Here is a 23,853-nt window from a genome sequence, read left to right as displayed (position 1 = left end):
CATGTAGCAAGGTATAGTCATTGTTATCCATCCCCTCATCTTTTCCTTTGCAGAAGTCAGGAAGAAGCTGGACTTGAAAATGTGTGTGTCCAGTGTCAGTGATCAGGTCTGGGGGAAGTTTTCACAAACACGTTGCTTGCAGATGCTGCAGATCTCAAGTTGCTGATCCTCTGAAGGGTTGGTGGTTATGGGAAAAGGAACTGGAAGAGATGGCTTGGATGTTTAGGGCTTCATATGTTAATGCTGTTATCTCCTAGCCGGCTCTTTGGTGGAGAGAACTGGTTATTTGTTACTGGTATTGAAATATTTCCTCGATCTCAGATTACCAAATACTATTTTAGAGTAATTGTGAAACGCAGCCTGCCCTTAAAGCACACTGTGTAACTTGTGAGCGGCAAGGTATTTGTGGCAACATCTGCTGGGAAATGGTTGCAGGCTTTTTTCTTCTGCTGAGGAATTCCTGACCTGATCAGTTGTTGGAACCAGGAGCAGCACAAGATCTTTCTGTAGTAGGTGCTTGAGGCAATTACATTTCATGTTCAGTGAAGAAAATAAGGCCCACTTCTAGCTGTTTCCTTTCTCTCCCCTCTTTATGCTTTGGGAGCTAACTTCTAGCTGTGGATGACTACTTCAGTTGCTCGGTTTTCACTCTCTGAGCATACCTACCTCATCCTGGAGGCTTATGATTATAAACCAAAATCCAGTTAAGAGAAAGTTGATTTGGGGAACTGTAACATAGGTGTTTTCCCCTGCTACATTCCTCAGTGTTCACACTTAAATTTGAGAAAAATGATGTTAAAATAGGCTGCCACACTGCCACCTTTTTTTTTGTGTGTGTGTTCTTTTGAAAACTGCCTTATTGTTTGTTATTTTGGTCTGTGCAGGCTTTTCTCAAGTTTTCTTCCTTCCAGCCCCCATTTTCTTTGGGGTTCCCTTTCCACAATCCCTTTCTTTAAGCATAACTGAGCTGCCATGAATATGAAGACCGTGGTGCTGCTTTTAATTTAGACTGATACCAGCATTGTCCCTACAGAGAAAGTGGTTTTGTGTAAGCATAGAGAAGTCTTTGAGAAACAATTTGTCATGGGATTTTAATGTGGTTTTCTGTTTTTTTTTTTTTCTCTTTTAGCTGAGCTCCCTCCTTTTTCCCCCTACCTTCCTTTTCTGCTCATATAAGAAAGTAAAGAAACTCCTCCTAGTGGATTTGTGTTATGTTTAATGTCAAGGTTATTTGTGTACGACACAGTGCTGAAGTTCCAGCCTGGGCTGGGACCTCGTCTCCTTGCAGCGAGGGACTAAGTTCGTAGCCCTTTGTTGTCATCCTTTGCCAAGGATCTGTTAAAAAGCATAACAAGCTCTCTCGCAGCTCTCTGCAAAACATAGTGCCTTGGCACAGCACCCTTCTGCCCACTGCCTGAAATCCCAGCAGCTCCTGTGGAGCGTGTCTTTAGGTGTGTGGGTGAGTGGGGGAACAGCGAGAGCATGGTGTTACTGTGGGAATAGTCTGAGCTGCTCTGGCTAAACAGGGTGCTTGCTTTAACTCCATGATGGGATTTGTGCCTTCGAATGCTACTTCTGCCTTGGAGTAAAACCAGCTGAATTCAGTCATCTTTTGGACACGTTTTATTATGCTGATGACTGCTGGACTGGTGGATGCTCCTTGGTATTTGGGAGAGATGGTCGCACTTGGTATAGTCTCCACTTGAAAGTGGAGTATCCAGGCTGCTTTTCCTGTGCTCAGGTGAGCTGTGCTATCCTTTCCTTAGCCCACAATCTTTTCTGTAGCACTAACTGTGCAATTGTCTGTTTTTTCCCTCTTTGCCTTGTCTTCAGGTGCCACCTCCTGAGTGCTGCTGCATGTTGCGGGTTATGAAACGTTGGCTTTAATTTAAAACTTGTATGATTAAGGCAGCTGAAAAAAGCTTATTTTGGGAGGTGCTATTGTCTGCAGCCGAGGAAGTGTTTAGCAAATAGTCAATCACAGATCCAGTTACAACCAGATCAGACATTCATTTTTTTCTTCAAGCCAGATGGAGGAAATGGTTGAATGTTTTTGGAAATTGCAGTGCTTTGCGTGCTCTGAAGTAATGCGAGCCTTTGATACCCAAGTGGGATAGGTGTAATCAGCTGCGTTGTATCTGGCTACAGCTGTAAACTTCTTGCTTACTATCATCTCCTGGAATGTGCTGGTGCAAATGTTTGTATTTGGTGATGGGGGGTGAGACGGGAGGAAAGACAAAACTGTGGTTGTGGTCAGGGTTTCTGGGAAGGAGTCTGTAGCCTGGCTTGGCAGATAGGAGCTGAGGACCAGTAATTTTTAAGAGCCTGGTAAAAATGTCTGGGTCTAATCTCTTCATGGATAGGTTGCAAATGCTAGTATTGAGAAATCTGGGGGGGGATATTTTTAGAAATGAGGGTTGTAGTGGGAAATGCAGTTGCCTGCGAGGCCCTGAATTGCAAGGCAGTCTTGCATGTTGAACTGGCTGGAGGTAAGGATATGGAAATCCATACGAGTAAGGAGAGAGACTTCCAGCTGTCTGGTTCCTCTGTGTTTAGCAAATTGGGGCTTTCATGCAGTCTTTGATTACAGAGATAAGTGACTAATGTCTGTTTTCTGTCTTCATGAAAGTAATCTTAAAAGGATTGCAAATGCTTTTTTATTGCTTGGGTAGAAAGTGGTGGTATTATTGCTTGCTGGTAATTACTAAGATGCTAGATATGTTAGAAATGTTGATACACTGCATAAAATTAGCATAAATGTCAATGTATAGCTCTCCTTGATTTTGAAAGTAAGCCAATTGCTGTATTTTACATGTTGGAATATGAAAACAAGTAAATGAAACAAGTGGAGGTAGCTGAGAACAAAGTCTGACTTAAAGTGCATTTATTGCAATGCTGACTTTGTTAGTGTGGCTTTTAGTCAGATTACCTAGGAGGTTGTGGCAGTGACTTCAGCATTTTGAAGTCACTGTCTTATGAAATGTAACATGAGACCTATCACCTGTGGCAGTTAACATGGTGCACACCACTGTATTTTCCCTTCTTTGTTCTATTAATGATAGACAATATGGCTGTAAAAATTTGGGCTATGAGCTTTACCTTTCTAATCTAGATCTGAATTAAAGGAGGAAGTAGCTTAACTGGTCTTTCTTTTTTTTTTTTTTTTTTTCTCCTTTAGATGATAGCACTGAATGCCAAACTGCATCAAAGAAAGAAGAGCAAAATGACAAAGAAAAGAAAGATGAAGAAGAGGCTCCGCTGCCCACTGACAGGGCCAAATCGATTGTTGAGAGTTGGGTGTGGGGCAAACAACCAGGTATTGTGGCTGTTTTGATGATTCTCACCGAAGCATTACTTTGTTCTATATTGATCACTGCTTTTGTAGCATCAGGAAGTAATTGGATCAAATGTAGTTGTTGACAGGTGCATCTGTTAGGTTAGTGGAATAAGTTTGGTAAGTGGTTAACTGTGATTCAAGATAAACATTTGCCATAACTACTTTCGGGTTTAATTACGCTCACGACTTGGAGAGTCAATTTGCACCTTTCGTTCTACTTGAGGGAATGATAAATTGGCTTGGAACAAATGCAGTTATGCAGCGAAATGTTAAGATGCCTTTAGATTTCTGTTCAGTTACAGACACACACAAAATGCTTGGTTTCTGAAGCCTGAATTTTCTGCAGGCAATAAAGGTTTAATGGGTGATTTTTTTTCTTTTTGGATTAGTGGTCTGGTATGAAGGAGTTTGAGTGAATTATGGGAGGAATGTTGAAAGGGTTTGTTCAATTAACTGTCCTGACCTTTACTGACAGTAACATCACCTGTGATGTCAGGGGGAAAACAGTCTGTGTTCACATCTTCAACTTTGGCTCTATAAAATACTGATCCTGATACTGAAGCCAGTTGAAGTTTGTAGCTCCTTATTGCTGCAGAGCAGCAACACATTGTCTGAAATGATCCAACTTTGAAAGCAATGTTACAAAAGAAGCTTCACTTCAGTGGTTTGTTTTGTACTTCTGGTGCCTGATACTACCTGATTCAGATACTGGAATGTACAAACTTCAGAGACATCTGTTGTGCACCTGTCCCCTCACCCCGAATCACTTGAGGATCCCTGGCAAGAAGCATCGTCTCTTCAGTGCTAGAATCTGGATCTGCGTAGCTGTCTTCGCTTGGGAAGCCCTGTAACTTGCTTCTGTTGAGCCACAGGTCAGCTGCCAGTCTGCTGTCCTCTGCTCTGTGCCAGCCAGCTTTTTCCCCTTTCTTAAGGACAGAAGGGCAGATGGGCTTGATGTCACTCTAGAAGTAGGACAGAATTTTGCAGTGTAGGAGGAATGAAAAGAATTGCCATTACAGTGGAAGGGGGAGGGAGTGTTAAAGGAGGGAGACTGTGTTGAAGAAACGCAAGTTAAAGGTCATGTTATTTTTGTTTTATATTTGTATTTAATGCTTGTTGCTGAAGAAGAAAATAAACCTATTGTAAAAAATGGTAATCTAAATGCTAACTATCCTACCAAATTTCTCTCAACTGACCAGGGTGTTTGGGATAAGAGCTGGCCTTTAAATTTACTCTCCAATTATTTATTTAAAATTTAAAAAAAAAAAAAAATATTAAAACCTGTTTAGAAAAGGTGTTTGTGTGTATGGAGATTTCAGGAAAAAAAGTTAACTTCTTGCATTAACTTTCAGTGCTTATATATGGTATGGCTCATTATTGTTGAACATGTAATTTCTAGGGTAAATAACTATGAAGATTTAATGTACTAAATTTGTATTCCTTGGTTTCAGTTACCTTTTGTGCTGGAAGTTCACATCACCTTGATTGGATTTAACTGTCTGGGACAGATAAATCCTGAAACAATACTATAAACATACTTGTATTTTATTTATATAAATGTAACAGGTGGCTTTCACTCATGATTGTAGGTAGCTTTTTGTTTTCTATTTGTAAGAAATAGAGTTAACAGCTGCTTTTTGCACCATGCTAGTTTTTGTGGCTTGGTAATTCATTTTGGAAAAAAAAATACTGAGAATTAATTCAGTCTTGGTGCTTTGCATCTGTCTCATAAAACAAGCAAAACTATTTTAAGCTTGTCTTCTGTCATCCTTCCGAAAAAATAAAATTGATCCTTCAGTATTTGTCAAAAGCATGAAGGAGGTTTTGAAAACGAGAATTGTTTTTTTAAAGATATTCCTACTGATCCAGTAAGAATGGAAAAACTTACCATGTTTTCACTTGTTTTATGTTCCTTCACGAGTAAGGTCTGTGTTTTGGGTTAATACTCTGAGCTATATTTACTGAATTTAATGATTTATATTATGAAAGTCTTATGTTATGGAAGTTGTACCTAGGCATTAGATAGTGGATTATCTATGTTTTAGAAGTGCTGTAATACAGTCTTACTTTGCCAAGAAGTCTGGAGGATCATGCTATTGAACTTCAGCAGGCTAATCCAGGTCGCTGGGCCTTGTGACATCCCTCCCCCATGAGAACTGAGGGATTTGGAGAAAGCACAAAAAAAGCTCTTCATAAAATGTGTTGAGAAGCAGTGCTTTTTGTCTTCCACTCTGTTTTGTGATCCGGGCACAAGTTCAGTGAAGCAAAATGCTTTTCCTCAGTTCTAATTTATGCTGAGATCACTGCCAAAACAGGGTGAAGATGTCATACTTGTGGTGTTTTTTTTTTTTTTTTTTTGAGTGGCCTTACTATGCTAAGTTCTGTAAAAAGGAATTAAAAAAATGCGTAAAATAGTAATAAAAACATGGGTAGTTTATTATTTGACTTAAGTTGTTTTTCTTCTCTCTGGCTTCAGTGTTCATTTCATATTCAGCTCTTACTTGATGCCAGATTCGAGCCTCACTTATATAAGTGCTTATCTTCCCTTCGTCCTGTCCCCACAAGACTGTGCATTCATTTGCTAGTCCTTCTGATTTTTCTTAAAAATCTTGTTTTATTAATTTCATCCTTTTTCTTGGGTAGTCGGACCTGATTTAGCAGTCCGTTTTAGCAATGAATTAAACCACTATGCTGGTAAATCACTGTCGTGGCACAGCACTTCTGGGGGCTCCTCAAAGAGGAGCTGTTTATAGATAATGCTGCCTCTTGTTTCCTTGGTAATGTTAGTATAGCTAAGTGCACTGAGAAGTGGTTCAGAGGCAATGCCTAAGGGAGGGGAAGTGAAAACCACCCTTGTGAATTCAGTGAGATACACACGAGAAACATGTCACTGGCAACAGCAGTTGAATCTTCGTCTCCTGTAAGAAAGGGAGAGACACGCTGAAGCTTTGTTCTGTAGGAGCTATTACGTGAGTCAGGTTTGTATTGTGTACAGAAGTAACAAAAGCATTGGTGGCATTGAAAAATCTTTTTTTAAAACAACAGATTAAAAGTTAGTGACACATTTCCACTTTGATTTAAAAAAATAAAATTCTTGATTGAATGCTTTTAATTTCAGCTTTAGAAAAGCTGATAAAAAGAATGGTTCAGTGAGAGGATGACATTTGCCCAAGGCCTACCCTCCTGTTTTACATCTCACAGAACTTCTGCCTCCCTGTTTTTTTTTTTTTTTTTTTTTTCCATTTTCTTACCACTTCAAACAGTTTTTAAATCCCCCCACACCCTGAACTTGAAAGTTATTGTCTGGCTCCAAGCATCTTTTTGATTTTGAATGCTGAATCTTTCAACACCTCACTAAACACCTCACTAAATATGAATAGGGTTAGGCGTGCTGATGGGTGTCCTTTGGACAGGGGGAGTGAAGAGAAGGAAGCAAAAAGCTAACCACCCATTAGGAATTTGTTTTTTTCACAGCACCCCAGAGGGGCTGAGGCTGTCTGGGCCCTCCGGAGGCCACCAGGCCCCAGCCCTGCCCCAGCAGGGCCGCCCAGTGCAGGCTGCCCAGGCCCATCTCCAGGCGGCTTTTGGAGATCCCCAAGGAGGAGACCCCACAGCCTCTCTGGGCAGCCTGTGCCAGGGCTCCTCACCCGCACAGCACAGGAGTGCTCCTGGGGCTCAGAGAACCTCCTGTGTTCTTAATATAAAACAATTACAGGAGTATATTTAGCCATGTCTCTGAAGGAAATCAGGTGGATGTGATGGTGTTTTTGTTTTTTCCTCTAGCTTTTGAATCCACTGTGCATTCTGTGGCATTGGCTTGCTGGCCTAGCAGATGCATGTTAAGCTGGGCTGACCGCATCCTCTGGCTGCTCTTAGTCCAGTGGAAGTACTGTGTAGTAGGAGGGGAAAGAGACGAGACAAAACATAAAAAGCTGTAGGAAATTAGAGCACATTAGCCCTGCTGCTGACAGGAAATGTGTGCTCTTTATAGTAGTACATTCTTGCCAAATTGTTTGAAACATGTTTTGAATTTTCAGGTCTGAACTCTCTTTAGACCGTCTCATCTGTATTTGCCTTTTGCTAAAGCTCGTGTCTCGTTGGAAGGGCATATTTCATGATCCTTATTTGCCACTTAGAAGCCTGCAGAGTTCTCTACGAGAGCTACTGACACAAATGTTAAGAAACCATTTAGTATGTTACTTTTTTTTAAAGTTGATAAGGGAGCAAATGTGCCCTTAACAGGCTACCTGCCTTAGACTTGTGTCGGATTAGTGTATTGGCGGTGGCTGAGGTGATTTAAGAAGTTACTGCCTTCAGCTGCTTGTTCTGCCCCCTCAGAGTTGCTGACGGAACTAGGGAACGCATCACTGCTTAACCCTGTTCTGCCAAACGATCTAGGTTAAACACTACTGGTATTTTTCCTTCTAATGCAGGGAATTTCTGGCAGGATGAATTAAGAAGTGAAGACATGTAGTTATGTTAGCTGCCGTGGGGAGGCAGGGATGTGATAAATTTTAACAGAAGATGGTAAAACCCTTACCTGTCTCCGCTGCAGCCAGGAACATATCTGACTGTAGTTCTCACTTAAAAAGCATTCTGTGAATGATAGCTAGAGAATTTAAACTTGTGTGTTATGACATCAACTCTGACATTGTAGGTGTAGATTAGATAAATAATTTGTCTCCAGCCTTCAGAAAATAGCTGACAAAGCAGAATGTTGCAAGGGACATCTGTTATCAAGGACTGGCATAAACAGTTTTGTTTCAAGAGTTCGCTGTAACCTTCTCAGATGAAACTCGAATCGTTGCTATTAATAACCTATTCTCTCAGTAGTCTGTTTAGACACTGGGTAATATATGTTGCTCGGGCTTGACCGATTTCACTTGGTCAGTTCCCCAATGTATTGAAAACTTTCTGAAGAGGAACTAAATTTTCATCAAGGCTAATTTACTTATGGAAGAAGAGAAGATTTAAATATGGGAAATGTGTAGATAACAGCTCACTTAAAAAAAAAAACAACACAACATAAATCCAAAGACATCCAGACACCCTTTTCCCCCAACAGTGTTACTTCTAACAAAACAATGCAGTCCTTGGTTCAGTTTTGAGGCACATCTGAGTTGTAGGATTACCATAGCGAACATTGTCTGGAATAGCTGTTCCAGCCTTTACCTACACTTTGCGTATGAAATTTCTTCTGGATTATTGAAATAATCAAGTACGTATAAAGTACTTTAAGAAAGGAATTACTTAATTTTGGGAGAAAGCCTCCTAAAATTGTCGCCATTTCAGATTGTGAAAGCAAAGTGAGAGGAGTAAAGGAAAAGAATTTTACCACAACTCAAGTCAGAAAACTTACATTAATGGTTCATACGTGTTTGTTGACTTAGACAGGAAAGAAAAATAACTTTTGAAATGAAATATCCCTTGCTTTAAAAAGTGCTATCATGAAGTTCTCGTTTTGTGAAACTTTGTGTATTTAATAGGACTCAACTCCAATCATCTTGAAGTATTATGTAGATCTTCTGTATTAAACAGAATTGAACCTTTGAGGTACTTAAAAGCTACAGTAATGTTATTTTTTGTCAGATGAGCCAGTTGTCACATCAGATCATTGACTATCATGTTGAGTGTCTTTCAGGCAGTCCCCAGTATGTATTGTGCTAGGACTTAATTTTGTAGGTGCTGCAGGTGAAACATAGTGCTTTTTTTTTTTTTTTTTCCTGTACAGACATGGTATTGTGTGCACACAATGGTCAGCTTGAAAACTGCTACTGCTTGACTTGCATACATTGTATGTGCTTTTGTAGGATTTTTTTTTTCATTCAGAGTTTGTATGGTGTCTCCTATTGCATCAGAGTGGATGGGATTTTCATAACAGCAGTAACGTGCCTGATTGGAGCTGGCTCTGAAAGTATTCAGTTGTGGTCTTTTAGGGAAACTTCCTCATAACGAATTACGTCTAATGTAGGTAGCCTCTGCCCATCCTGATTCTTTCCCTGTGTCATATGTTTATTAAGTGTATTACTTTGAAAGGAAGGGCTCTGTCACCAGAAAACATGTTGTTCCTTAACTCTCAGAAAGAATCTGAGGGGCTGTTCACCTGCAGATAACTTGTCAGCCAGGAGGGGATTATGAAAACTGTAGCTCTCTGTTAGTTTATAGACTCAGTGGAGTCTGGCACCTAGTGCTTAGTATCTCTATCACCAAGCATACACTCTATCATTTTCCCCAAACACAGATGCTAATGAAAGTGCCATTTTTTTCCATCAACTGTTTATTTACTTTTCCTGTGGATACATGAGTGTGTAATATGGGGAATGAACCTGCAGAGTGAAATTGGTTGACAAATAGGTGTGTCAATAGTGACCATATTCTGTTACAGTACTTTGAAGCTGAGTAATGCTAACACTTTTCAACTGATTTTTTTCCTTTGAAATTATGGTATTCATTTGGAGGTATGCTGGAGCTTCGGGCTGGGGACTCATCCAGTCACCCATGAAAACTTCCTAGTAAACTTACATCATGTTAAAGGACATAAACATAGAATTAGAATCAGTAAGGTTGGAAAAGCCCTCCAAGACCATCTGGTCCAACCATCCCCCTACCACCAATGTCACCCACCAAACCATGTCCCAAAGCACCAGGTTCAACCTTTCCTTAAACACCCCCAGGGATGGTGACCCCACCACCTCTTCCAATGCCTGACTGCTCTTTCTGAGAAGAAATATCTCCAGATTCCCAACCTGAACCTTCCCTGGTGCAAATCATTCCCTCTTGTCCTATCCAAAGCCAAACCAAACATGCCTTTATCAGGCATTTGTTTTATTTATGTTTAGTTTACAGAGTGATCTGGCGTGGCTCTGTTCAGCTATGACTGACAGCTGTGTTACAGATGTCTTTGTAGGGAATTTTATGGGGCAAAAATTAAGGATATTGTGGCTTTTTTGGTCACATTTCCTGTTGTTGAGCCAAAGCATGGACGTGTATAATAGCTGCTATTATTTCTGTCTGATTTCTTAAGGTCTAGGCTGTAAGGAACACTTACTGTTCTTACTCACTAAAAAAGTCAGTTGTTCGTCATACGCAGGAAAAATGCAAATGGCCTCAGGGAAAGGAATCTAACACATGAAATAGTGAAATGTGAGTAGCAGTGTTGAAAGCAGGCTGGGGTGATGGGTGACAACGAGCTGTGTGTGACTGGGCAATGTGATATGGTGGCAGAGAAGGCTGCTTGAATTCTCTGCTGGCCACACAGAGATTTATTACAGAGGAAACAGAACTTTGAAATACTTTAGAGAGTTACATTTACAAAAGAATAAAAAGCCTCCTGCCTCATTAGATACAATTTTCAACTCCAGATGCTACCATCAGAGTGTCTGAATTTCTATAGCTTGGAGGCTGCTATTCCATTTGTTTTCTTTTCTCGAAGGCTTTTGCCATCTTTTCACAAACACGGGTACATATTTGCAGGTAGGTTTTTTTTTTTTTTTTCATAGCCCTTAGTCAGGCATCAGTTGAAACAAAGTCACTTCTGTGTGGCAGCCAGGCAGCAAATGCTGGTGGTTGGCTTCGGGACGAGGGCTGTAGTGAAGAGAAAAGCAGAGTGGGGTGGCCCAGTGATCAGACTGTTAATAAAGGGAGAGGAAAGAAACCCTTCCAAGACAAAAAAACAAAACCAAAAACTTTGTTGCTGTCTATCCGAAGAATTAAAGCTACAGAGAATGTTTAAAAAAAAAAAAAAAAAAAGGTGGGGTGGGGGAGGAAAGCACCCCCCCAACCAAATAGAAAACATTACTCCAAAATTCCTGTTTTCAAGTGTTTTGAGACTGTCTTTGTCATGTGTCATTAGATAATTTGGACTTCAGGCTATTGAATGTTTTTTTCTGGTTAGCAAAGAATTCTCTGGTGGTGTCGGTACGTAGGTCACATCTTTTATTTGCTGGTTTTTACTTGTGGGTGTCTTAAATTTCTGACAGCTTGTTTCAGAAGCTAACCAGCTCTTGGCAGTGACCCTGGAGCTTCTGAGAGTAGCTTTATAACTTCTGAGAAACTTAAGATAATGTGTATCAGTGCAAAATGAAAGCATGTTTTCCTAGATACTTGCAAGGTTGTTGCTTGTACTTAGGAGAAGTCTGGCTCTGAGGTCTGCTGTTGATAAGAATTTGCTGTATAACTTGTTTTGAACACTTGCATAAATATTTTCTATGGCATTTTAATCTCAGACACGAAATATGAAGGTTAAGATGTATTCACACCAAACTAACTTTAATGATAACCATAGTCTTTGTGTAAACACCTGTTAAATATGACTTGTAATTGTGTAATACATACTGCTAATTAGAAATGTGCACATTAAATACGGAAACAGTGAATTTCACTAGGTTTTGAGATTGAGGCTTCTAGTCAGCTCATAGTTGTTAATTGTTCTTGACTTTTCCTGGTAATGTATGTAAGAAAGTTGAACGCCACTAAAATTATATCTTTCTCTGATTCTTAGATGTGAACGAATTGAAAGAGTGCCTTCATGTACTAGTGAAGGAACAGCAAACTCTGGCCACACAAACTGCTACAACAGCTCTTTCAGCTATGAGGCTAAAGCAGAGGCTCGTTATCCTGGAACGATACTTCATTGCATTGAACAGAACAGTTCTTCAGGAGAATGTCAAAGTTAAGTGGAAAAGCAATAGTATTCCTCTGCCTACGGTGGATAAGAAAAGGTAATGACAAGTTGTATGGATAAGTTAATATATTAGCAACATCATAGAAGGGTTATCAACCTCTGCGTGACAGCTTAATGGGATTTCTTTCTCCTCATGAAGCATTACCAGTAAAGACAGTCTTCTTATTTAAGATGGTTTTAGGTGGTGCTATCTACCACACAGTTTTTTATCCTTGGGTGATGCTTACTTATGCTGACTGTTCATATTGGCTGTCTTTTATTATAATATGCTTCAGTAGATGTTATTCTTTGAGCGATAAATCAGACATTTCATCTGAAAATGTTTCAGGAGAACTATCTGAATAAGAAATTATCTTGTTACTTTCTATATCTAGGTAGTTTATTGACCTAAGAATAGAAAAAAAGTATTAATTGAGGCATTAAAGAAGCTTGTCAGTAGTTAACTAGTTGCAGTTGGACAGAACAAGCAATTTAACCAGGGAAAATTTTATTTTAGATTAGCTCTAGCTTCAAAAATTAAAGAGACAGTAAACAAATATGGTGGATGAGTTACCATCTGTGGGATTGTTCTGATGGGGATGTCTTTCTCTGAATAATCTGTTCTTTGAAGAATAATTTTTTTCAGTTCTGATTAAAAAAGAACACTGGTATGTTTAAATTATCAGAGTGCTTAAAAAGAAAAGCCAGATTAAATTTTCCCTTGCTTGAAAAAGTCTTGAAAGTTCACTTTCATTGTGATGTGAGATTAAAACCAGGTTTGTGATGGTTTGCATAAAAAACAAAGGTAATAAAAATGTTTGGGAGTCCAGTGAATGCCAACAAAAATTCAAGTTCTCTCTCTTCTGTACACAAACCAATACAGAAGCTGCAAAGAGATTTGTAATACTGACACTTGAGTGAAAAGATAGGCAATGACAAAATGGATGAAATTTGTTATCAGTAATTGAATAGAAGATTTATACAAAATTTAAAATTCTAGGTAATGCAGTCCAAATACACTAGAAGTATGAACAGCCCAGATAAAAATGAGTACGTGAAACATTATACACTTGTGTATTTTTAGTATGCAATCATAACTTCACTCTAAGTAATTTAGGAGCCTTTCCTATGGCAATTATGCCAGTCTGGTTTATTTTTTCTCTGTTAAGCTTTTTGTTGTCACACATTGGGTTAGCTGGGTTTTAGAACAGCTGAAGTTGCATTTTGGTTGTCGTTTTGGTGTTGACCACCGTCATTCTCAAGAGGAACTTACAACTATTTATATTAAAAAAAAAAAAAAAAAAGTAATTGTATCTGCATGCATATAAATAAAGTGGAAAACTGTAAAATACATATATTACTAATATTTTTTATAATGTAATTGTTACATAAACTGTATAGAGACAATGCGAATATGATTTTTTTTAGCCCAAGACCTGTAGGGAAAGGTGTAGAAGGACTTGCACGAGTTGGATCCCGAGCAGCACTTTCATTTGCATTTGCGTTCCTTCGTAGAGCATGGAGGTCAGGTAGGTCTATTCTGTAGCATACTGTGTATATTTTTGATTTCTGAAGACAATTTTTTCATAAAAGCACGTGCATGTATTAAAGATATAGCTCTATGCAAATACTTATAAATATTTGACTACCATAATTGTATCTTACTTTTATGTGGTATTATGTCCAACAGTGTTGTTGTCGATCAAAGCCATCGGAGACAGTCATTGCTATTCAAGCCAGTCCAGCTGCTGTATTGTGCTGGGCTACTTCTGTGCTTAGCTATACAAACTGGGATTTCACAAAGAGAACGCGTCTTAATGCCAGGTTTCAGAGAAGTTAGATTTATTTTTCAGAAAAGATGTATCACTATACTACTGCAGCACAGCAGTCTTTCTTCATTCCTCTCAGGCTACGGGATGCAGCTTCCTCCCCACCTGTGTGGAGGATCAGTAGCGGGTAGTAGTCTGTCGAGCACACCAGTTTGGGGAGTGTCCTGGTGATATCTGTGATCTGGGGATTCAGGTAGACTGCAGACTTCCCTATGATGAGGTTCAACTCTGCATACTGAGCCCTCTGCTTCTCTCAGAAAGGAATTGCCTACTACAATTACCCATCTTTCTTTCTTATTGGAGTCAGTCTTGAGGCATGGTGTCACTCCTCCTATGTGTAACCTTGTAGTTGGGCCATCCACCACACCCTCTCCTACCTCTCATTCAAGATTGAGGGCCTTAAGCCTATTCTGGAGGGGCCCCTTGGGGAAGTGAGGTGGGTAGGTAGGGGGGTTGCCTGTGACACTGAACTGGGACTCGCTTCCAACCCTCATCTTCTTTTTGGTCCCCTCCCTCTGCCCAAGAGTGACAGGGCAGGGGCTCCACCACCCTTTGGGGGGGCATCCCCTGGTGCCGTTCTCTCTGGTATGCCAAAGAGTTACTCCACCAAGCAGTCTCCAGCTCACATGCTCCTTAGTCTCTCCTTAGTCTTTCCACCTGCTCCTTGATTTCTGTCACCGTGGCCAGCACACCTTGCACCTGAGAACAGGCAGTCTCCCCGCTGCCCTCTCCCGGCAGCAGCAGGCTCAGGCATTCCCTGCAGCTTGAGGCCTGAGCAGCCGTGTCTCTGGGCAGACCACAGTCTTTTTGAAGTGAATTCTCTGCCTAGTGGACACCATGGTAGGTTTGTTGTCTCACAGACTTACCTAAATATTTGTCTCAGTCTGTGCTATTTGTTTAGATTGCAGTTATTTGGCTCTTCATCCGGGCTAGTTCTTTTCCCAGTTGCCTCAGCAGATGCATAGCAGGGCAAGGTGTTTTAAGACTTGCTGCCTTTCCAAATGCATTTTTTTTGTGAAGCAGATTGTTCTTCAGAAGTCTTGCAGTCAAAATGTTTGTATGAATATTGAGAACTCATGTACATATTAAGTAACTCGTAACAGTGAGATTAAAAAAATAAAAATCCACAGTGTTGTAAAGAACATCTGTATGCCTTCTGTGAAGGTGTGGGTGTAACTAGTGTTACTGTGATCCTTAGGTGAAGATGCAGACCTGTGCAGTGAGCTGTTACAGGAGTCACTTGATGCGCTACGAGCTCTGCCAGAGGCATCCCTTTTTGATGAAGGGACTGTATCTTCTGTATGGCTGGAAGTTGTGGAAAGAGCTACTAAATTCCTAAGGTCTGTTGTGACTGGGTAAGTTTCTTCTTTAGAGTATTGCTGAAGTATCTGTTACATGGCAAACTTAAATCTCCTACCAACTGACGGCCTGAGCAGAAATAGTTTAGAAAAGAAAAACAGTTGTTTTCCATAATGTTACATCAAGCAAACAAATGGTACATAAATTGTTGAAATGACGCTCCTCAAGCATGGTTTAATTCCTTTAACTATTTAAGAAGAACCTAAACTTGAGTATTCTGAATCACCCTGTATAGACTTACCCTAAAAATACTATATCACTGTTGTAAGCTGTACCCATATGAAGAGTTTTTAGTAATGCAATGTATGTGTATGCTTTACTGAGCCTTTCCACTACAGCAATATAATACAGACTGTGCATAGGGGGACAAAATAAAGATACTTACTCTGGACTTGGAGCACTCCCTTACTTTTCCCTGTTGTTTAATAACTCTTGAGCTTACCCTTTTATGATTGTTAAATTATCTTTTGAATACTGGAACTGCATCCTTATGGTGAATATCATAAAGAATATTTAAATTATACATGTGAAAAATGTGTTTTTCATGTTCTTACCATATTTAAGAGAGCTAAGGAACAGATAGTGAAGCTTTGGGCAGTTTTAAAGCTTAGTTGCCACTTTAAAAATAACCTTTTGTGGAACGTGTCAGCTTTTGTTACGTGCTTTCATTGCCAATTTTATATTCTTTAAGTTTAGTGGTTCTCGGTGTTTTGTAGATGCTTTTGTTAAGCAAATATCTATTGTTTCCAGTTATTTCTTAGCTAATGGATATTGTTTGATTTTTAAATAGAGATGTGCATGGAGCTCCCAGTACCAAAGGCCCAGGGAACATTCCATTACAAGACCAGCACTTGGCACTTGCCATATTGCTAGAACTGGCAGTGCAGAGGGGCACGTTAAGGTGAGGAGCATGAACACTGATTTTTAACCACTGCTATTGGTTTGAATGATCAGAGCAGTGCCTGTCTTCAGTTTTCATTAGTTTTGTATAATGATTGTGGTTCAAAACATGTGGACCTTTACTGTAATGCAGTGGAGATCAAACTCTCATGTTAACTAGATTGTAAAATCCATTTTTGATATTCTGACATCTACTTAAAATGTAAGGCTGTGACATCTGGTTAAAAATAGAAAGTGAGTTGTATGGATAACCTAAAATGGTTTCCCTAAAAATGCTTATTAATGTAAGACATAATCTTCCTCTTTCAGCCAAATGTTGTCTGCAGTTATGTTGTTGCTTCAACTTTGGGATAACGGAACGAGGGAAACGGATAATGAGCGATCTGCACAGGGAACAAGTGCACCCCTTCTACCTTTGTTACAAAGGTTTCAGAGTATAATATGTAATAAAGACGTGCCCAATACTGAGGAAGAGATTCAGGTACTTACATTTGACTTAGTTGGAAGAGGCATTATCTTGGTATCAAACTTGATTTTGCTGACTAAATTAGCTACAAAATTATCCAAACAAAATTTGGATTTACTTTAGCAGTAGTATTTTCCTGATGACATATATACACGCACCATTGTTGTTTGATTTTTTTTGGCGTACATTTGAGTTCCTTGAGCTAGGAGGAGGAATTTCATAGTATGATTATAGATAAACATTGTATTCAGAGCTAATGCTTTTGTGTTAAGTTACAAATGTGACCAGTTAACTTTTCTGCACATTTGGATTGTTTTTATTTAATTTTGTAAGAAGTTAATTGAATTACAACTCTTAGTGAATATTACTGGGGTTGATAAAACACAGCAAATGAGTGTTAATGCACTTACAACTTCCTGTTCACAATATGGCTGAATTTTCTCAACGTAAGTGTTCGGGATTTTCCTTTACTATAAGAAAAAACATGTGCCTGTTTAAATAAGCTTCTCTTAAACTTGTGCAGATACTCAGCATATCTATAGTGTATTCTGTATCTGTATGTGTAGTGGCATGGAAATATGTTGAATATTCTTCTGACTGTTCTTTTTTCCTTTTTAGCTGCTGACTTATCCTCTGAGTCCAAATGAAAGTTTTCTAAGGTATCTGACTTTACCACAGGACAATGAGCTAGCAATTGATCTGAGGCAAACTGCAGTTGTGATCATGGCCCACTTGGATCGTCTAGCCACCCCATGTATGCCTCCACAGTGTAGCTCTCCTACATCTCATAAGGTAGCTATTTGCAGAATCAAGTTTAGTAAGATACATTTCCTAAAAGTGTAACTAGTTTTCAGTTTGGAAGAATAATGACTTTTAAGATTGTTTTGTTTTCCTTTTGATTTTCACATGGTAGCTTTGAGTTGCTTAAATTTGTCTTTGGTATCTTGTACGACATTCAGAAATCTTTCAGTCAGCCTTGGAGTACAATTCTATGGTTTGGGAACAATTCTTTCGTATCACAATATTATGGCTAATTCTGCCATGTTTTGGACTGTTCCTGTTGTTTATCAGAGAAAATTCTCAAGACCAGACTTACTAAATGTTGGCTGTCTGGCTTACTTAAAAACCAACAACAGGACAAACCAACAATCAAAAAAAAACCCACCAAAAAACAAAGAAACCTCTTTATATGTTAAACTTCCCATCTTGAAAGTCTACACTTCCTGTAGGTATTTATAGCCTATTCAGTAAAAGACTGAATGTGATGCATGCAAGTTTTTATTTTTGATATCCTGCTAATAGACAAGACTTTTTGACCATTGACAGTAATGACTGTCAAAGATGTGAGTATATTTAGCATAGAAAAGCTTAAAAAATACAAAACCAAAAATGTTGCTGCATCTTTTTAAATTAAGTTGCATATTTCAAAACTGTACTTACAGAATTTCTTATTTTCTAGGGATCTTTGCAAGAGGTCATTGCTTGGGGTTTAATAGGTTGGAAATACTATGCTAATGTGAGTGGTCCAATTCAGTGTGAAGGACTTGCCAATCTTGGTGTTGTGCAGATTGCCTGTGCAGAGAAACGTTTTTTAATATTATCTAGGAATGGACGAGTTTATACGCAAGCATACAACAGTGATACACTGGTGAGTTTTTTGTGTATTTTTGAAAATGTATTCTATATTATTTCATTATTTCATGCAATAGGTCTGCTTTTATAATATCTTGGAAGAGTAGATGAAGACATGCTGATTTTTCTGAGCTTCTTTGTTGTTGTTTTTGAGCTTTCAGAAGTTAAACATATCTCATTCCTGTAATTTCTGTCAGGCTAGAGGTTATGAGTATTATAATACTTGATTTCATTGCTATTCTGGCCTTGGTAACAGCTGTAGAAATCAGCAGATGTGAAAGGAATTTTAGTTCAGTGCAGCATGCTCAGACTGTGTAGTTTGTCAAGCAAAACTGCACCGTAACAAACATTTGTTGCTAAGATCTTGTTTAAAATAAACACTGTTTTCGTATATACTAAAGAAGTATAAGGATGGGAACAGAATAATTGCAGAGCATCATTTTTATCAGATTTAAATAGCAATTTGGCCTTTCCTCTACTTGTATCTTTGCTTCATTAACTTAATAGATTTGACAGGTTTGATAGGCCTTGGGAAAAGTGTTCCTAGTTATTCTCTATATAGGCAAGTGATGGAAAACATAAGTGATTTTAATAACTCTATTACTTTTGGTTCACAGGGACCACAGCTGGTGCAGAGTTTAGCTTCCAGAAATATCGTGAAGATTGCAGCACATTCGGATGGGCATCACTATCTTGCTTTGTCAGCAAATGGTGAAGTTTTCTCTTGGGGCTGTGGAGATGGTGGCAGACTAGGCCATGGAGATACAGTGTATGTAATAAAAAAAAAAAAAAAAAAGTAACATTTGTCAGTGTTCTGAATTCATAGTAGAAACTATTTAGTTGTGTGTACAAACACCCATAAGAAATATTATTGAAATGTGGCATGCTACACTGAGACCATGCGTAAAAGGTGTAATATACCCTGATCATGATTTATTAAAGGGTGCCTGTACTTTTCAATCATTGTCTGACAAATCAGGCAAGTAGGAAATGTTGTTAATAACCATATTTCTGATACTGTCCGAGCTGGTAGTTCTGACTTGTTCAGCAAGTAAACTGGCTGTTAATGCTGGCATAGTAACTGACCGTTCCTGTGTATGTAGTGTTCTATGTGTTGTCATTGTGGCAAGCAATTCTTGATAATGAAATTGTCATAAAGCCCATTGCTTTGGAAGTTAATGTGTTTCTGCAAAATCCTGGTGCATGGTCTCCATACCTCAGACAGTCCCATTAACAAGCAAGCGTTTTTTAAGTAGGCAGCTAAAGATTCATAACCTCAAATATTCTATTGCTATACAAAACAATACAAAATATAACGGATAATCCATTTTTAAAAATAATTTGATTTGATAATCTATTAAGTATTTCACATTTACCGTAAGCATTCCCTATTCAACTCTGTTACCAAACAAATTATGTTCTCTCTGCATATATTGTCTTTTTAATATTCCTATTTCTGCACTGATGCTGTCTGAAACACTAGTGAGTAGACAGCGTAGTAGTAGTTGCACTATTACCAGGCCTTTTGTTTGTGGTTTTATGAATCCATAGTGTATTTTCTCTAGGAACATTGATTCAGATGTCAGTGGGGTCGTCTTTACAAATGCGGTCGTGTTGCTTACATCATTCATTTTGCCCTCTGACACCCCTTATTAAACAATAACATTATTGTCCTGCTTTTATGTAGGAGCATTTTTTTTTACAGGGGTCCGGTGGAGGGCTATGAAGATGATTAGGGGTCTGGAGGTCCTTTTTTAAGAGGAGAGGCTGAGAGAGCTGGGGCAGGGCAGCCTGGAGAAGAGAAGACAGAGGATCTTAACAGTGTATATAAAAATCTTAAGGAAGTGTGTCAAGACAATGGGGCTGGGCTCTTTTCATTGGAGCCCAGAAAACAGGACGAGGAGCAGAGGGCACAAACTGAAACACAGGAAGTTCCTTGTGAATATGCGGAAAAACTGTCTTTACTGGGAGGGTGACAGAGCTCTGGCCCCCAGAGGTTGTGAAGTCTCCTCCTCTGCAGATACTTAAAACCTTCCTGGATGCCATCCTGTGCAACCTACTCTAGGTGACCATTCTTGGCAGGGGAGGTTGGACTAGATGACCTCCAGAGGTTCATTCCAACCTCAACCATTCTGCAGGAGCGCGTATCAATATATTTTAGGTTGTTTCTTCCCCCTGTGTTGAATTCCTGATAAGCAAGGCAGTTACTACACAAGGGTTAGAACTGTAGATGCTACATCTGAACAAATAATGTTATAAAAGATAACATTTTTGTAGTAGGCTTAAATATTTCTGAAAACCACATCATTGATTTAATTGGAAACAGAAATCATAGTTGTCAGACATCTCTGTTGCTTTGTATGTTGTTGAACAATCTGAATTTTATTTTTGACTTACAACTCTATTTTGATACCTCAGGCTACTAATACGATTTGCAGGTAGAACTGCATCAGTTATTTTCTAACAAATATGGCACACCTTTTATTACCTACTTGTCAGATCACCCTTTGTAAAATATGTCACCTTCTCTTTAAACAGCCCTCTGGAGGAACCGAAGTTGATATCTGCTCTGTCTGGAAAGCAAGCTGGGAAACATGTTGTTCATATAGCATGTGGAAGCACTTACAGTGCAGCCATTACTGCTGAAGGAGAGCTATATACATGGGGACGAGGAAACTATGGCAGGCTTGGTCATGGTATGTTATTTGACGTCTTAAAATCAGTTGTTTCTCAATTAGTTGTTTAGTGTTTATCTCAATCTTTTATCCAACCTACCCATAGCTGATTTGAGAAGCATACATTATGAGAGGGATTGTCTTTCAAATCCACTAAGTCTCAGCTCTGTAAAAATAGGCATCTGGATGGAGAAGAATCATAGGGAATCTGCATTGTCCTGTTCCCTTCCTTGTGAAGCAAAGACAAGTGGGTGAAAATCCGCTTTTCTTGTGGGTGAAATCCATATTAGATACCTAAGAAACCATATTGGAGCTCAGTCATAATACTCAAATCTGAAAAGAAAACAGAACAACCCCCTCCACCCCAAAACAATGAAACACCCAAAACCAACCAGCCAAAACCAGAAAAACCCACCAAGCCTTCTTGGTTTTGCTGCTCACGTTATCTACTTTATATTGAAGGTTCCAGTGAAGATCAGACCATCCCAATGCTGGTCACAGGGCTGAAAGGACTCAAAGTTATTGATGTGTCATGTGGAAGTGGAGATGCTCAGACTCTTGCAGTTACTGAAAATGGTTAGTAGCAAAATATAACAGTTAAGCTTGACTTTTCTTGCTTTCATTCTAAAGATATGTATTTATATTGCAAATACCATGCTTATTTTTAGTGGCTTTAACTCTTTAAGAATTTGAAGCTGAAATTTCATTTGGGGAAATATATATGTGCATTTATTTTGCATGTTATGTGCATGGATAACATTTCTATGTATATGTATGCAATATACTCATTTTGAATATACGTATTTGTATTACCATTTGTTTGATATACATTAAAAAAAATGACAAATCTATAATAGATACACAAAACATTAAATATATATACATCTGTATTTACATTTTATGCATCGTATAATTAAATAAACTCATGTCACAACAGCAAGATTTTTGAGGAGGGATGTTGTCTATGTTAACCCATGGGAACTGACAAAGAGAAGCTCCTTCTGGAATCCAGCTTCCTGGCATCCCTGAGCTAGATTCCCAATGCGAGAGATTCAAAACCTGAATTTCAGTGTATGAGGTTAGGCACTAAAGTCATCATTTGGAAATCAGGTATCTCTTGGAAGCGAATTATTCTATTAAAATGTAGCTGGTTATGGTGATATGCACAATTAAAAACCTGAAAGATTTCCTCATACAGGAGTTTAAAACTGAGATTTCCTAATTATTTTATTCCTTGGTCCTGTTCTTGCTTATCAGAGTACCTTTGGGAATAGCTTATGAAAGGATGGAATGTAAGTGCTCTAGAATGTAAGACAAAACTTGGAGATGCTCATTCTTGAACTATTATTAAATGAAGATGCAGAATGACTTCATGATTTTTGATATTATAGGGCTTAGATTAAGTAGTGAATATCGAAAGGCAGTGATAACAGACAATGGCAGTTTTCACTTCATTTAGTGAGATGATTTGAGTGACAAGAACTGAAAACAGAGATCAGCTTTCACAGACAATTTGACCATTCAGTGTGGAAATAGTATTGCAAGTTCTTAATAACTAAAGATCAAACTAGAGGCTTGATTTGTGGCATATTCTCTACTACATATGCTTTTAAGAAGGACTTTTTGCACAGTAATGAACTTTTGTGCATGTTATACATGTATTTCTATGCTAGTTTGGTCAACATGAGAACTTTACAGATTAAGAACCACTGTTCAGAACTTTCTCATCCTTCATATGTATTTCATGAACTATTGAAAATGCATTAATAACTGATATTCCTAATTTACAATTTCAAAATTGTGCTAATTATAGAATCTCAGATTTTTTAAAAATTTGCTTGTTAGAACAGATAACTTTATTACATGAAAAAGCAGTGCAATATTTCTGTTTTTCTTTCTCTTCTTTTAAAGGCCAAGTATGGTCTTGGGGTGATGGCGATTACGGAAAGCTAGGAAGGGGAGGCAGTGATGGTTGCAAGACTCCCAAGCTGATAGAAAAACTTCAAGACCTGGACATTGTGAAAGTACGCTGTGGAAGTCAGTTCTCTATTGCTTTGACCAAAGATGGTCAGGTGTACACCTGGGGAAAAGGTGACAATCAGAGACTTGGGCATGGAACGGAAGAGCATGTTCGTTATCCCAAACTTCTGGAAGGTTTGAAAGGTAATTAGCTGGAAATACTCAAAAGCTTTTTGTTGTTTTGGGAACCTTTAGCTAGGAAGTGATGATCTCAACTATACAAATGACAATACCATGTACTCTGGTGTCATATTCTATACCGTTTTCATTGTAAAAGGTAATTGTGCACATTTCCCATCATTTCTGCCTTTTCTGCCTTTAAAATTTCAGCAGACGTAGAGCTACTATGGTAAGATTACTTTAAATGCTGCTTGTCCTAGTGTTCTACTTATTCATACTGTTTTTCTCCTGTTAGGTTTGCAGGAATGCTTATTTAAAGACATGTTTTTGCATTGTCAGGAAAATATTTTTGACTAGTTTGTAACAGTGAGGGTTACTTCTTCAATGTGATAGAAACTTGAGGTTCTGGAGGGGAGGATGAGGAGAAAAACTTTCATTTCACTGTCTTTCCTAAAACAGTTGTTCATATATAAGGAATGCTCTAATAGAAAGTAACTTCTGAACTAAGGAGTATAATGTAACTTTGCAGTCCCAGTTCATGGGTGGGGAGATCTTTTAATAACCCTTTCCTGAAAAGTGATACAAGTGGAAGGGATACAAAATAGAAACTGTTTGTTTTGAACTTGTAGACTTTCATGTTTCTCTCTTAAGAATCTTTAAATATTTCCTTGATTTTTCTTTTACTGTACTCTTCCAATCCACTAGTAAAGCAAAGGTAAGACTGTTGATGTCCATAACATGTTTACAGTTAAGTAAGAACACAGTTATAGCTAAGTATAAGCACAGTTTTCTTTCCCTCTGATACTTTTCTCTGTTAATAATTACAGTCCTTAAGTTATTTTTGATATTTTACT

The 23,853-nt window shown here is 38.6% G+C and overlaps 1 protein-coding gene across 6 annotated transcripts in view; it reads left to right on the top strand.

Moving 5' to 3' along the window:
• The window catches only part of HERC2 (HECT and RLD domain containing E3 ubiquitin protein ligase 2), a 110,405-nt gene that overhangs the window by 14,834 nt on the left and 71,718 nt on the right, over window positions 1-23,853 (top strand). For 3 of the 6 annotated variants that reach the window (XM_084303369.1, XM_084303366.1, XM_084303367.1), the window contains exons 4-15: window positions 3,179-3,316; window positions 11,838-12,057; window positions 13,428-13,528; window positions 15,027-15,183; window positions 15,978-16,088; window positions 16,397-16,568; window positions 17,172-17,345; window positions 18,013-18,201; window positions 18,803-18,954; window positions 20,724-20,881; window positions 21,323-21,436; window positions 22,772-23,023. In XM_084303369.1, the coding sequence (XP_084159495.1) occupies window positions 3,179-3,316; window positions 11,838-12,057; window positions 13,428-13,528; window positions 15,027-15,183; window positions 15,978-16,088; window positions 16,397-16,568; window positions 17,172-17,345; window positions 18,013-18,201; window positions 18,803-18,954; window positions 20,724-20,881; window positions 21,323-21,436; window positions 22,772-23,023 (1,938 nt within the window). Of the gene's footprint in view, window positions 1-3,178; window positions 3,317-10,661; window positions 10,811-10,996; window positions 11,255-11,837; window positions 12,058-13,427; window positions 13,529-15,026; window positions 15,184-15,977; window positions 16,089-16,396; window positions 16,569-17,171; window positions 17,346-18,012; window positions 18,202-18,802; window positions 18,955-20,723; window positions 20,882-21,322; window positions 21,437-22,771; window positions 23,024-23,853 lie in introns of those variants that run through there. The other 3 variants (XM_084303368.1, XM_084303370.1, XM_084303371.1) reach the window with 3 other exon arrangements.

This window comes from Netta rufina (assembly GCF_964035555.1).
Source record: "Netta rufina genome assembly, chromosome: 1".
Classification (NCBI taxonomy): Eukaryota; Metazoa; Chordata; class Aves; order Anseriformes; family Anatidae; genus Netta; species Netta rufina.
Note: the sequence above shows the minus strand (reverse complement) of the source record. Positions and strands in the feature narration are given on the sequence as shown.